The sequence below is a fragment of the Heliconius melpomene genome, chromosome 19, assembly GCF_056956725.1.
Source record: "Heliconius melpomene rosina isolate 202511_hmr_F chromosome 19, ASM5695672v1, whole genome shotgun sequence".
Taxonomy (NCBI): Eukaryota; Metazoa; Arthropoda; class Insecta; order Lepidoptera; family Nymphalidae; genus Heliconius; species Heliconius melpomene.
Window position 1 is genome coordinate 12,478,800 of NC_140407.1, and position 14,658 is coordinate 12,493,457.

The 14,658-nt window shown below is 32.8% G+C and overlaps 2 protein-coding genes across 2 annotated transcripts; both read left to right on the forward strand.

Annotated features, from left to right (window-relative positions):
• The first annotated feature begins 1,083 nt into the window (after nucleotides 1-1,083).
• Nucleotides 1,084-3,033, forward strand: mRpL48 (mitochondrial ribosomal protein L48). The gene is made up of 5 exons (XM_085203251.1): nucleotides 1,084-1,402; nucleotides 1,473-1,583; nucleotides 1,906-2,039; nucleotides 2,226-2,328; nucleotides 2,757-3,033. The coding sequence occupies exons 1-5, from the start codon at nucleotides 1,376-1,378 to the stop codon at nucleotides 2,958-2,960; spliced, it is 579 nt and encodes a 192-aa protein (XP_085059377.1). The 5' UTR covers nucleotides 1,084-1,375; the 3' UTR covers nucleotides 2,961-3,033.
• An 8,211-nt stretch (nucleotides 3,034-11,244) lies between these two features.
• On the forward strand, nucleotides 11,245-12,062 carry LOC146528810 (uncharacterized). The gene has a single exon (XM_085202933.1). The coding sequence runs from the start codon at nucleotides 11,373-11,375 to the stop codon at nucleotides 12,060-12,062; it is 690 nt and encodes a 229-aa protein (XP_085059059.1). The 5' UTR covers nucleotides 11,245-11,372.
• Nucleotides 12,063-14,658: the final 2,596 nt, after the last annotated feature.

Genomic DNA, 14,658 nt, shown 5'->3' on the forward strand with positions numbered 1-14,658 from the left:
TAAGACACTCCGTTCCCCACTTTCTGCCGAATTCTGGAGTTGAGTTGGCATTGCGTGTTGAGTAGCAGAACTCAACGCCTTTGCCTCGACACCAGAGCGAAGAAATGGAAATATAAACGTTAATAAATATATTCATTTCCTCGAGTGGGGATCGAACCCACAACCGTCGCGTTACAGTCTCACCTATATTATGTATGTAGTATATTATATTGCTTTTAATTGTCTTTGTTATAGGTGGAGGCAATTTTACCTGGATCTTTTCTTTAACTGCATTCATCTACTGTGTAATATTATAGTTAGGAGACTTCTGTGCTACAAATGTCAACTGTCAAATATAGTACTGCAATATGTCAATGTCACTGTCAATATTAAAAAGCCCGCTCTTTTCATTTGTTATAATTAAATTATATTAAGTTACTAAATTTAGCGGGAAGACATATTTGCCCCTCATATACTTGAGGTTACACGTGTGGTAGTCAATGTGATTTGTTACTAGGTTGTTAATAGATCATTATTAGCAAGTTATAAAGTAATTTAAATGTTTTAATTAATAAATAATGTGAATTGGTTAAAAGAGCTGCTATAATTAACACTGAGTAAATACCTATATGTGTTTTCGAATGTTGTTGGTGTTTTATATAAGTTTCTAGTTATTTATACTTCATTTTATAGTTATTTAGATTTTTAATAAATAAGATTGTATTTGTAACATTAGTGTTGTATAGTTTTATTTTCATATTTCACTTCTGAAACCTAATTTTATTTATTTTTCTGCATCGTGACACGAAGTGACGTTAAGCTTGACTGGCACGTTCGGAACGTCATAATCAAAGAACCGTACTAAGTGTCACAGTAACACAAAGTGCGGCCGAAGATCGTATATTGTATATAATGCACGCGACTGTACATGCGCGAGTTTGGTTCGCACAATCAAATAGTTCTCAATATCAAAATTTTGTGCATTTTATTTCAGTTTCTCTATCAAGAAACATAATATACTAGTTCACCATATAATATAATCTGTAGAGTGTAATGTTCCTCGAGTTTAAAATTGACAGACAATGTCAGTATGACATTACATATTAACATGTTCCTTGATTTTAACTGTCAGAAAACTGACAACTTTTTGTTTTAAAAATTTAGGAAGATTTTATTTTTTGGTTATATTTTGGCGTCTAACTAAAATATAAAAATAATAACTATTATTAATATATTCTGAGGTTTGATAAATATATTGAATATATATTTATATACTTAAAAATATAGTATGTAAAGTATGTAAATTTTATGATTATTTAAAACTGCTCATAACAATCGTAATATATTAAATATCAATACTTCTTAATATTTCATACAAATTTTTCGCCATCGAAAAATGTTTTCGTCAAAAGTTATTAATTTGGTATGTATTCCAAATAATGTGTTAGTATGGAGTATAACATAAGTATATTAAATTTAATGTTGAATTTCAGGCTAAATTCCATCGTTTTCTTAAATCATCTTATAGTATTCCTCTTTCGATTTCTGGAATACGACAAGAGAAAAGATATAAAAGTGACTTATATGAACCAGATTATTTAATTGTAAGTTTACATTGTAATTATTGTTACTGTGTAATAACTCTTTACCCTATTGTATTTTTAAATAAATAAATAACTATATATGTAAGTACTCTACATATGAACACAACTTGTTTTAGTTGGTGACGACAATTATAAAACAATTTATGTATATTTTGTCAAACCCTAGAAAAAATACTGATTATACTATTTAGAATGGACAAAATATGCAGTTAAAAATAAATAAAAACCAGCATAAATTATTGAGAATAATGATTTTGCAGTGTAGGTCTTAATTTATTAAAACTTATTTTATTATTATATATTATATTATTTTATTATTTAGAGCATGCAGCCTGATGAGCCTATATATGATTGTTTAAATCTACAATTAAAAGGATATGATTTTGCATTGCTGGAATCTTGCCAGAAAGAAATTCACAGATATGCTGAAATCATGGGAGTTGAAGTAGAAGAATGGTCAGTATATACAATATCCCAAACACTTTATACAAAATTGTGATTATATTCATTATGCTTGTGGGTTTGATTCCCACTCAGGGAAATTAACAATATAAATATGCAGGCCACAGCCAACATTGCTATATGTGGAATATAGATTGAAGCTAAAAAAAGAAATAGAAAAATCTGTATTTATATTTGCAGCTGGGCCACACCAGCACAACAGTTAAAAGTGCAAAAATTTAAACCAGGAAGTACAGCAGTTGATGCCGAATATTTCCTAAATATTTATGAAAGAAATGTTCAGGTATAATCTTTTTAATAATGTACTTATTACTATTACTATTGTTTTATAGCCATATGTGCTTATAAGAATGACAACTGTCACATTGTAAGTAGTTGTAGGTTTCATTGGGAGAATGAACTTTTCTCATTTGTCTTGTAAAAAAAATAGTTTTAAATATATATATGTATAATAAAAAGTAGTGTAAAATTAGGGAAAGCAGAGAATTTTTATATAAATTTGATAAAGACGTAAAAACTTATGAGTGAAAGTTATATAGAGTTTGTTGGCAAATGCAGCATAGAGATATAGGTGGTATGCGGGTAAAGCTACGAGTGGGATACTAATTCATTATAATATTAACTTCTTTTTCAAAATTCAATTTAGCTTGGTCTTCTAAATATAAAACATATTAAAAAAAAAGAAACTAATCAGTTTTTTTTTTACATTAGGTAGTAGATGTTCCTGCGTGGGCTCTAGGTACTTTACTACGAGTTTGCCGTTCATTACTCCCTGAAGGATGTACTCTCAACGTACACGAACATACTATTGAACATGAAGAAATACGCTATGTGCCTGATAACGAGTTAATCGACCTCAAGCAACAATTGGAAGATATGGGAGGTAGTCGTGTTGAAAAGAAAAAGAAAAGATAAATTTAAAAACAGCGAATATTTATAAAGATTAGTAAAATTTTAATGTAGATGTTTAAATAAAGTGTTGATAGTATGATTGTTTTTTATTTTTTTATATAAATATGTTACTCTATTATGGTGTTGGATTTTAAAGTTTTTTTTATATTCTTTTATGAATAATTTGTTGTTTATTTATACCTATATACAGGGTGGAATTGTCAGCACCACTTTAAATGAAACCACAGTTTTAACTACTCTATAAAAGCCTAATATAATTCGGAAAAAAAATAATTCCCAAAAATGAAAAAGTTATTTTTTCAAACAAAATAAATAATAAAATTATCGTTTTAAAATAAAACGTCATTTGTAAAGTATAACATAGGCACGCACACACTTACCTGTCAAATCGGAAACGTCGCACGAACACGACACGAACACGAAATACAGGTATGGATAAAAATCGTGAAATGTAAAAAAAATCCTACGTCGAAACTGTTGAGGTACCTTGATTCATTTCTTAGGTGTGGGTTTGAAATATATTACCCTATACGCAGTTTCAATAAAAGAAGCGCTGCCTCTTCCACCCTGTAGAATAAATAATATAGTAAATCTATAATAATTTATTTTAAGAATAAAGTTTTCATAAGCTTCTTCTGTAATACACATATATTCTTTACATAGGTACATTTATAATTCAGTTAGGTATTCAATAGGATTTAAGCCCTGCATGATTTTGTTTTATATTATGATGATTATTAATGTTTTCTTTTCTGACATTAGATATTATCGTGTTGTTATTAAAATTTGAGCAATAATAACTAGGCGAAATGAGAACGTTTCGTATGGAATTAACGCAATATAATACGATATCCATTGCTGTAACAAGTGGGTCGACAATCCTTTCCCCGCATCAAGATAACTGCTTTGTAACTTGCAACATCAGTCTGGACCAAATGATTTCGAGCAGCCTGAAAATAATAGCGTTACTCAAAGCTACATTAAGTATACGTTATAGTATCCTATCAACTTCTATTTTTATTTTACAAATATTAAAGGCTTCGTCGTAAAAATAATAGAGAAAGGTATATGTAGATGACAAGTTATATACATATTTTAAAATTTACTTATACATACATAAATTTAATGAACTTCGAGAAAGTTATCTTATTTTTGTTATTTTTCATCCTATTTTTTATTACGCTTGTAATATAAATAATTTAAATTAATTATTTAAATTATTTATATTACAAGCGTACTACTACTACTACTCTTTTTGTACTGTTTAGCCATATCTTTTCTAAAATTAAGTATTTTTCTAAGAAGTAGGCAAGAAGTAGAGTACTTATATATTTAATTATTACCAATTTTCAAGCCAGATCTACATATATTTACTTTATTATTAACAAATTTTGTGGCCGGTGGCTCAGGGGCACAAAGTGTGACTGTAAACGCAACAGGTTGTGGGTTCAATTCCCACTCGAGGAAATTAAATATTTAATATTTTCATTTCGTAGCTCTCGTGTCAAGGCAAATCGCGGAGTTGAGTTCCACCACTCAACACGCAATGTCGCGAAAAATTCGGTGGGAAGTGGGGAACGGAGTGTCTTAAGACTAGGTTCCCTCTGCCTACCCTGCTGTATGCGGGATAAAGAGTGAACCTGAAATAATATATTATAATTTCATATTTGTAAATTGTTTTTATCCTCTCCCCTTTACTGAGACATAATATTATTTTGATTAAAGATTCAGTAATGAACTCATTTAATTTAAATATTATATAGAAACATATTTTTTGTTTTAATTTTACATTAGCTCATATCAGAATTAATTTGCCTGAGCGGTATTTTTATTTATTTCACTTGACCCGTGACCGTGAGCCCATGAATATATTTCTCAATGTGGCAATTATTTTGAGATGGTCTAATCTTAATAACAGTTTGATTTTTAACCATAGTTGAGGTAGTCGTCCTTACGGCTTTTGATGAATTCGTTATACATTTCCAATTACCACGAAGGTCACAGCTTTGATCTCTGACTGACTCTGAAGAAACAAAAACCCCGACTACATAAAACGAAAAAGAAAAAATTAAGACCTACAGTTCCATAGGATACAATAAAATACAAGGGCCCCCTTTAAATTTTACGGGGTTCCTTGTAAAGATTTAACTGGTTGAAGAATTTTATAGGTGTCGACTGTTAATTATAATTCGCGACTGTTAAATCTATTAATTTTGCTATTAGGATACTAAGACGAAAATAAACATATTGAATAAATATTCTTATAGTTCAAGCGGCTCTGGTAGGTTAGTAAATAATAATTCATTCGAACGGAATCGAACTCACAAGAGTCGCGATACAGTCACACCCTTGTGCCCGTGCGCCACGTACGGTACGGCCACGGCATCCCAGGTAGGTATACGAGGATACGATAATAGGATTAAGAGATATACCTACAATGTATTTACCTATTTTTGTTATGTTGTAATTCGAGATAGATATTGACTTGAAGTCTAAGTAAATCAATATTTACGAAATCCAACTAAGCGGAGTTCACATTTACACGGTAAATAAATATATTTCGCAATAATTTGAAGCTCAGCTTAATTATTTATCTAAAATCTATCCATGACCTGTGCCTCTTGGTCACTCTTAGTCACATTCGCAGTAAATATTCAGGGCGCGCTCCTCGCTCATTGTCGGTAGCCCAATCACATCTTGAAATTATAATCTTGAAATAATTTGCGCTTTGTATGTAATCCCGTCACTAGTTGATCAAATTGAATATTCATGTTACTAACTCAAGGTGGTAATAGTGCAAGCGAGCTTATGAATCGTCATAGAGCTGGCACATTTTCATTTTTATGAGAGTTATGAGTAGTGTATCTACTGTACGAATCAATATTTCTTAATTTATTCGATTTGTTAAAAAAATCTCAATTTTTAAGGGTTTCGTACCTTTTAAGAAAAAAAGGAACCCTTAAGATCAAGATCACTTTGCTGTCCGTCGTCTGTCCGCTTGGAAATATCGAATTGAACTTCAAACTATATACTCAGATCTATAGTGCCTTGATTTCCTGAAAAAATCCAAGTGGATTTTTTTCTTTTTTTTATATTCTTTTTTGTAAGTAAAAAAAGATAGTTTTATAAAAAAGACAAGGACTCTCGGTGGGCGAGCTAGACTCATGCTTTTCCGGTTTTTTATTTTAAGGGGTAACTGTACTATATTCAGTTTCTGCCAGGAACTTCCTGGTGTCATTCCGTCTTAATAAAACTTAAAGTTTCACCTTTCCTTGAAAATTAATCTTTTTATGAGTCTCTAATAAATTTCACATATAAGTTGAGGCTAAATTTAATTTCTTAGTTGACTACTAAAATTTTTATAGCGAGGAATAATAGCTCTAACCAGATCACGCTTAAAGTTAAAAGGGAAATAAAAGTTTATAACGATCGATATGATTTTTAAAACTTTGTCCTAGTACACATAGCTACGTAATATTATATTTTATTAATTTTAAATGGAATTAAATAAAAAATAAATATACTTACCAAATACCAAGTTTTAAGATTGTACTGTACAGTGTCTAGGTCTAGGTCAATTACACAATGTGTCGTCCTAATATTTTCGTCTAAGAAACAAATATATATTTAATAATAAATATTTTTAATTAAGTGTGCCTACCGCAAAAAATATATGCGAAAGAGATTGTTTTTATGTGAATAGGGTCATAAACGTACATAAACGAAACGATTGTTAATCCTGTATCATCTTGAGAGGACGTTGTCATTATTTGGTCCCATTAAAACAAATATGGTAGGCACAGATGATAAAGCTATCTGTTATAACATCAGTTACCATTACAAGTGAAACTTACATATACCTATGTAGGTACATCATATCAATTTATATGCATAAAGCAAACAATAAATGTGATGTGTGGTTTAATGCAGTTGCCTTATAATTAAGTTAATAGTATTATATTATTTCATTACATTTATGTAATGTGAGTATTGATTATGTAACTAGTGGCTACTGCCATATGCCATGTATTGTAATTGAAACTTGCAGCAAGTAGCAGGCAAAGAGAACATCAAGACAGAAAGGACAAGACAAACGAGTGCAGCTCCTAGCGGTAAGTGTTCGCCGTCTTTTTGTGGTTGACGTGCAAACTTGTGTCTTCTGGGGGTTGAATTGAATCAAGTTCCTTTCACCCCATAAGGAAACATTCCGGAGGGATGCCTCAGTCATTTACCGAAAAGACTTGCCCGGTCGGAGTACCGGTGTCAACTCAGGAGATCATGGACGAATCGCAAAAGGACAGATGTTATATGGCCCGCTCGACTTATGGATGTCCAAAGAAGACAGAGTTCGCCTAACAGCTTTTTGGCTGAACTTAACTGTAGGCATTGAGCATGACACGAAATGGTCGGTGAAGTTGTTCGTGTTGCAGTGGTACGTGATCCAAGCCAACTGGCATGCGCTTGTCTAGCGGAGGGGATCTATGAGAGCATATCGTCGATAGCAGATTGCATGTGCTTTATGAGCTATTTCTGCATTATCCGAAAAGGTTATGCTGTTTTTTACAGAACATTTATTAGGTACCTATGTAAAAATACCATAACGTTTTCAGCGTATCTTGTGAAATCGACGCAGATGGAGTTATCTGATTTGCGAATGGAGGTATCAATATGAAAGATATTAGGTACTTATTACTCCTAGACTTTTTATTATTTACTAGCGACCCACGCGCGGATTCGTCCTCTTGAACTTTTTATATTATAGCCAAATGATACAAAATTTTCAAATCAACATTTTAGCCTGTGTTTTTCTGATGCATAGACTATACTACTGTAAAGTTTCATTGAAATCCGTTAAGTAGTTTTTGCGTGAAAGTAGAACAAACATCCATCCTCACAAACATTGAATTATGGATCATTAAATTTGTCTTTTACCTGCTGTTTAGGTATATTTTTAATGACTAAGTCATACAATACATATATATATCTAAGTCTTGATCTAAGAAAACAAATGTTCTCACGAAATAAAATAGCAACGCAATAGTTTGATAACCTAAGTACCTACCTAACTTACAATAACTCGTACATTTTTTGCATATAGTCTACCTACTGATATACTAGAGACACATTTATATTATAGTAATAAATAATGTAAAAAAAATATATTTTTTCGTTATTTTAAAAAATGGTCAAGTGCAAGTCGGAATTTTAGTCAGCTCCCACCGAGGGCTTACCAATTTCATTTTCATTCGATTGTAGGTCAACGGGAATGTAACTTATAAAAGTTGACAGACTTATGTTTGCGGCTGTATGCATGCTTGCTTGAAATGATTTTTTCGATGATATAAGTAACTTTAGGTTCACGGGAAATACCATATAGGTCTTGATTACAAGGCAAATTTCAATATTTTGATTGTGATGATTTAGTAGCTTTATTGTTCTTTATTAATATTTAATATTAATTACAACTCGCTACCTCCAAGTAATCTTGAGAGACGGACAGATAGACATACAAAGATGGACAGCAAAGAGGTCCCATAAAGGTCCTGGTTTTTTTCTTTTGAGGTACAGAATCCTAGACACAAAGTAAATACAATCAAGACCGAGGCAAGTGGCTAACAAGTAAATAAAATTAATCATTTTACAACATACATCATGATAGTCATCTACTTGAATATTTATGAACATAGCAATATTAGATATATGAATTTTGCAACATCCTTAGCAGATCCGGACGTAATATTTGTCTAACTTTAACTGTTTGTTAAACGAGGTAAGCTAAATTTAAAACAGTAGAATAAATTTTGAATAGTCGATTTTCTACGTTGATTTGCAGAAATCGATTAATTACTTTTCCTTGAATTTGAAATTCTTTCTCACACTTCTCGGTATAGGAATCGAACCCACAACTGTTGAGATGACTGCAAAAGTCACATTCTGTGACCACTACGCGACGACAGCATCGTAAGGATTTTAATGAAACTATGTTTATTTTATAGCTCTATTCTAGCTCTAATATTCAGCAAGATGTAGGCTATAATTTATTTTGAAGGTTTAAATACCTAATGGGTATCCTAGTAGCCCGTCTAATCTATAAGATATATTAATATAGCATCTTAGCAAAAGTTGGTCAACGTGATGAGCGTTTTCTGTAGACAAAAAAACGGAGGTCTAATGTGAAACCAAAGCAGCCCAGCAAATTCTTGAGAGATATGAATATAAAACCCTAAGAAATATTATTCTAGCTTTATGAGCACTTTCAGATGAAAAATCAAAGGCCCAAAAAATAACTAACAACAACCTAATACTTAAAAAATAAGAGCAAATGCCATCGCAACCTTGCATGAAACCAGTTTTTTTTAACTAGTAACTTGTAATTAGTGTTTACTTGCCGTCATAACCTTCTACGCATAATAAACAATCATCACCGTTCCCTTGCGTTCAAATCCGAAGAACTTCTATAAAGCTCACAAACGTATTTAGCTTAGTTTAATTACTGAAACCGATTAATAATTAACACAATAAGTATTACTTTTATTAATAATTATTTTGAAAAAATGAAAATCAATCAAATAATCAGCTTCTCGCTGTATCCCACACACATCAGTGTAGGCGGTAGGTTTCCCTCATTTTCGCCGAATTTTTCGTGGCCAGAGGGACGAAATTAATAAATAAATAAAGTGTAGTGTTAATACATAAATAAAGTGTAGTGTTAAGTTCTGTAGTGTTAATATAGTTTTTATGTTAGGTGATTTTAATGCCCATCCCAACGAATTATTTTTTAACGAATTAACGCATTTTTGTAAGGAGCAATATTGGCATTGTGTGGATTATGATATGTTATCAAGTAGTAATCCCAACACTTATACCTATACTAGTGATATTAACGGGTCATCGCGTTGGCTAGACCACTGCCTTGTCACTAAGTTTGCTAAAAATTATATTAAAAGTATTAATATTTTGAACGAGGTATCATGGTCTGATCATTACCCTTTGGAGGTTATTTGTAGTTTAAAAATACCAACTTTGTTGAATAAGTCTTTGCAGTTAAAGGCAGAAAATAATAAAATAATATGGGGTCATAGGGATAACAATCAGATTAAACTTTTTACAGAACTATGTAATAAGAAATTAAGGTTAATAGAATTACCGGAAGAAATGAGGGAATGTTGTGATAATATTTGTAATGATTCTCACCATAACATAGTGATTGATAAATTATATAGAGATATAATTAGTATATTGCAGGAGGCAGCTATAGCCAGTTACAAAAAAGTTTCAAGCAATAAAAAAAAATATGTTACAGGGTGGAATAAACATGTAAGGCCATTTCATGTAGCGGCTCGGCAATGCTTTCAGTCTTGGGTATGGGCGGGAAAACCAACCTATGGAATGTTTTATGAAAAAATGCAAAACGCGCGTAAGGCCTTTAAAAATAAACTTAAATGGTGTCAGGATAAAGAACAAAAAATTAAAATGGATATACTGGCAACAGCATATCAAACTAAGAACTTCGGTAAATTTTGGCGGTTTACTAATAGACTGAATGCACGGCCGAGTCGGGCCGTGGAGGTGGGGGGTGTTAGTGGCTTTAAAAATATAGCGAATATGTTTAGGAATGAATTTGCAATAAAACCAAATAATGTCTTATGTAAGAGTGACCCTAAAGACATCGTGAACAGTGATAAAGACTTGTTTATTTTTACTCTTAATGAGATTAATAAAGTATTGCAGGGTACTAAAAGGGGAAAATCACCAGGTCACGATGGCTTGAGTATAGAGCATTTGAGGTACGCTGGTGTACATCTCCCCAGTGTCCTCAAGTTATTGTATAATCTCTGCTGTAGACATAGATATCTCCCAGATGATATGTTACGGACAGTTGTAGTATCTATTATGAAAAATAGAACAGGTGACGCGGCAGACAGGGCGAATTACAGGCCGATATCTTTGGCCACAATCACTGCTAAGGTGCTGGACGGTCTGCTTGATGCTCGTTTAAATAAAACACTTGAATTACACGATGCACAATTTGGTTTTAGGCCTAAACTTTCAACTGAAAGTGCGATATTGTGCCTCAAGCAGACAGTTCTGTACTATACTGAGCGGAAAACGCCAGTGTTTGCCTGTTTTTTGGACCTGTCTAAAGCTTTCGACCTCGTGTCATATGAGATACTGTGGAAGAAGTTGAAATCACGCTCTAGTCTAAATCCTCACTTAATTGACCTATTTCAATATTGGTATAATAATCAGACAAATATAGTTAAGTGGGGTAATGCGTTTAGTGACCCGTACAAATTGAAGTGTGGGGTAAGACAGGGGGGCCTTACATCACCTAGGCTATTTAATTTGTACATAGACCCACTAATTGAGAAACTGAACAGAGCTGGAGTAGGGTGTTCAGTCGATGGCATTTCCATGAACAATATAAGTTATGCAGATGATATGGTTTTATTGAGTCCGTCAGTCAGTGGGCTTAAAAGATTACTGAAAATTTGTGAAGAATGGGCGGAGGTGAATGGGCTCAGGTACAATAGTAAAAAGAGCGTCTTTCTTTTGTTTAGAGGAAATATCAAAAATACTAATTATAAGCCAAATTTCGAATTAAACGGTGTTCCGCTTATACAAGTACCTGAGTACAAATACCTCGGCCACATTGTAACCGAACGCCTGATTGACGATAATGATATGGAGCGGGAGCGCAGGGCGTTGTCAGTTAGAGGAAACATGTTAGCACGTAGATTCACACATTGTACATTACAAGTAAAGTTGGCCCTATTTCGAGCCTACTGCCAATCTTTTTACACTTGCAGCCTGTGGTTTAACTTTACGCGGCGCAGCTACAACGCTCTGCGTGTCCAGTACAACAATGTGCTGAGGGCGGTGCTAGGGAGGCCTCGTCATTGCAGTGCGTCAACGATGTTTGCAGAGGCAGGTGTTGATGATTTTTACGCAATCAGTCGGAAGAGGGTCGCTTCTATAATAGGTAGAATCACGAGCAGCACTAACACTCTCCTCAGCACATTGGCATGTAAAATGGAGGGCCCACTATGGAGGCACTGGAATAATATCCATGTTAATACAAACAAAATTATAAATAATAAATAATATCAATTACTAACGGATGTCCAAAATAAAGATTTATTATTATTATTATTATAAATAATAATTCATTCCCTCGAGTGGAGATCAATCCCACAACCATCGCGCTTACAGTCACACTTTGTGTACCTGCGCCACGCCTGGCCCCTGTCAATTTAGCTTACTTATGACTGAAGAAAATAGTTAATTAATAATTATTTGAATATACCCACAGTGTACGTATATATGTGAAATTACAATAACAAAAATGCACGAGTAAGTACAAAAGAAATATTAAAAAATAATCGTAATGTTAGCTAAATTACCCTATATCAATAAGATAATGAACTTTTATCACCTTTGTACTGGTGATACGTTGTAACTTTCATTTCCTTGTCATTAAATTGCAGGTACCTAGGGTTGCTGAGTGTACGCTGCAGAAAGTCATCATGTTCTTTTCACACGAAACAAGAAAGATGCAATCCGCAATTTTATAAATATAAAAAATATATTGATATCTGTTCTGAAGGCTTTAGCTTTTCTTTTCACGGCTTCAGTCTAACAAATGTATGATATAAATTAAAGTTAAAAAACATTACCTATGTTATATTTATTAAAACATTCCGTTTTTGTATTACTTAATTTATATAACACCTATTCATAAGTTTAGGGGATCGTGGCGCAGTTGTACAGCGTCTCACAGCAAATAGGGGTTCAATTCCCATGCGGGAGAATGAATTATTTTAATTTAAGTAGGTACTCATCAGAGTCTTTGAGCTTCGTCAATGAACAGGCAGTACTCTGAATTATAGCGAAATGCAGAGTGTGGAGTCACTCAAGCTCAACACTAGAGTCACCAGAGAAAAAAAATTGAATATAAAAGTTATTTTAGGTATATTTATATATACAGTATGTTATTAAGTACCTAATAATAGTTACTAGCATACCTAAATAAATACGTGGTGTTGCTTGTGGATTCGATTTTCACTCGTAGTAATAAATCAATTTATGTTATTTTTTCCGGTGTGATGAGGGTTTCAATACATAATTTGAAAGTACATTGTTTGGGTTAACATTATCGTAATTCGAGAGATCTTTATAAGATATATATTTAATAACATAAAAATATTGATTAAACAAGAAATGTATACAAAATGTTCCTAGTACCTACCTTTAATTTTACCTTCAAATGTCAAGCTGCAGTTAAACAACTTGTTTAAAGTTACAACAAATATAATGTTTATTAAATTATAAGTTATCTAAATAACTCAATGTCTCATAGTGTCGACAGACGTTTAAGAAAGGATGCGCTTTGGTAAGTGACTTACGTGAATGAATCGTGATCCGGTAAAGTTGGTGGCCAGCAATTACCTAATCTTGCAACGATTCACATTTGAACGCGACGTTCACACTAGAATGTAACTTAATTGTACGATTTAGACAGAACTCGGTACAACATCATAGTTGAGTAATTCAGAGCATATATTAATATTTCATAAGTCATTTTTACATATGTAGATACCTACATGGGGTCCTCGTAGCACAGGAGCGTGTGACTGTAAACTACAACGTGACAGCTGTGAGTTCGATTCCTAGTCGGCGGAATGAATTATTATTACATTATTGTAATACTAAGAGTGTCTATAATAATACTAGGTTCCCTGTGCCTTTTCTACTAAATGCGGGATAGAGCGTGAAGCTGAAAAAATATATACAGATGATAATATCATATTAAATATATAGTAGGAAATGATTCCCAGTATTCTTCCTGATATATATGTCATTGTATACATACGCCTGAGATCGATTCTCATTCATGGAAATTCTTATACTTAACAATACTTAAGTTTCAACGGTTCGATATAACTTCGATAGCTCCGGGGGCGATAAGAATTATTGAATACGTAATTAGATCCATGTTTTTACGCAATGAAAAACTATATCATTCGAATATGCCTGATGATGGGTCCAGCTGGAAAATAGGACGGTCCTGGGATGAAGAGACCCCTGTTTAAGTCCAAATGTCTGTAGTACAATTATTTTATCCCTTTTCAAGTGCCGTCTTTTATTGAGAAAAGTTGAGTCATCCAGGTCATCTCTTAAATCAATAAAGCACAACTAAGTTGTAGTCCAACTAAGTACTATTCCTAATCATTTGATAAAAAAATAGGTGTCCCTCTAAGGTTGCCACACAGGTAAACTATTCTTCGATATAGATTATAACATGAGTATCCCCGTTTGGAGCCGACTACGAGCACTGCCCCTAACCCTACTCTAACTAGTTATCAAATAGACCGCATTCAGATCATATGTTAAAAATATCCTAGTAGTAGGTACCAGGACATGTGAAGTTTTTACTTTCACCCTACATGTACCAAGCCCTGCTCATAAGAGCAGGAATATAATATTCAATCTAGTTACGGCCCAAAACAACATTGTCAATTAAAAAAAAAATTAAGTTATATTCTTAAAAAAAAATATAGGTATTCAATGTAATTTGAATGAGGTTTACTCATTTCATTGGATACCTACCTACATATTGTAATGTTTTTTCTTAGACGATAAACAAACAGCTACGTAATATAATGTAACGTTACGTAAATGTGCTTTAATAGAAGCTTGC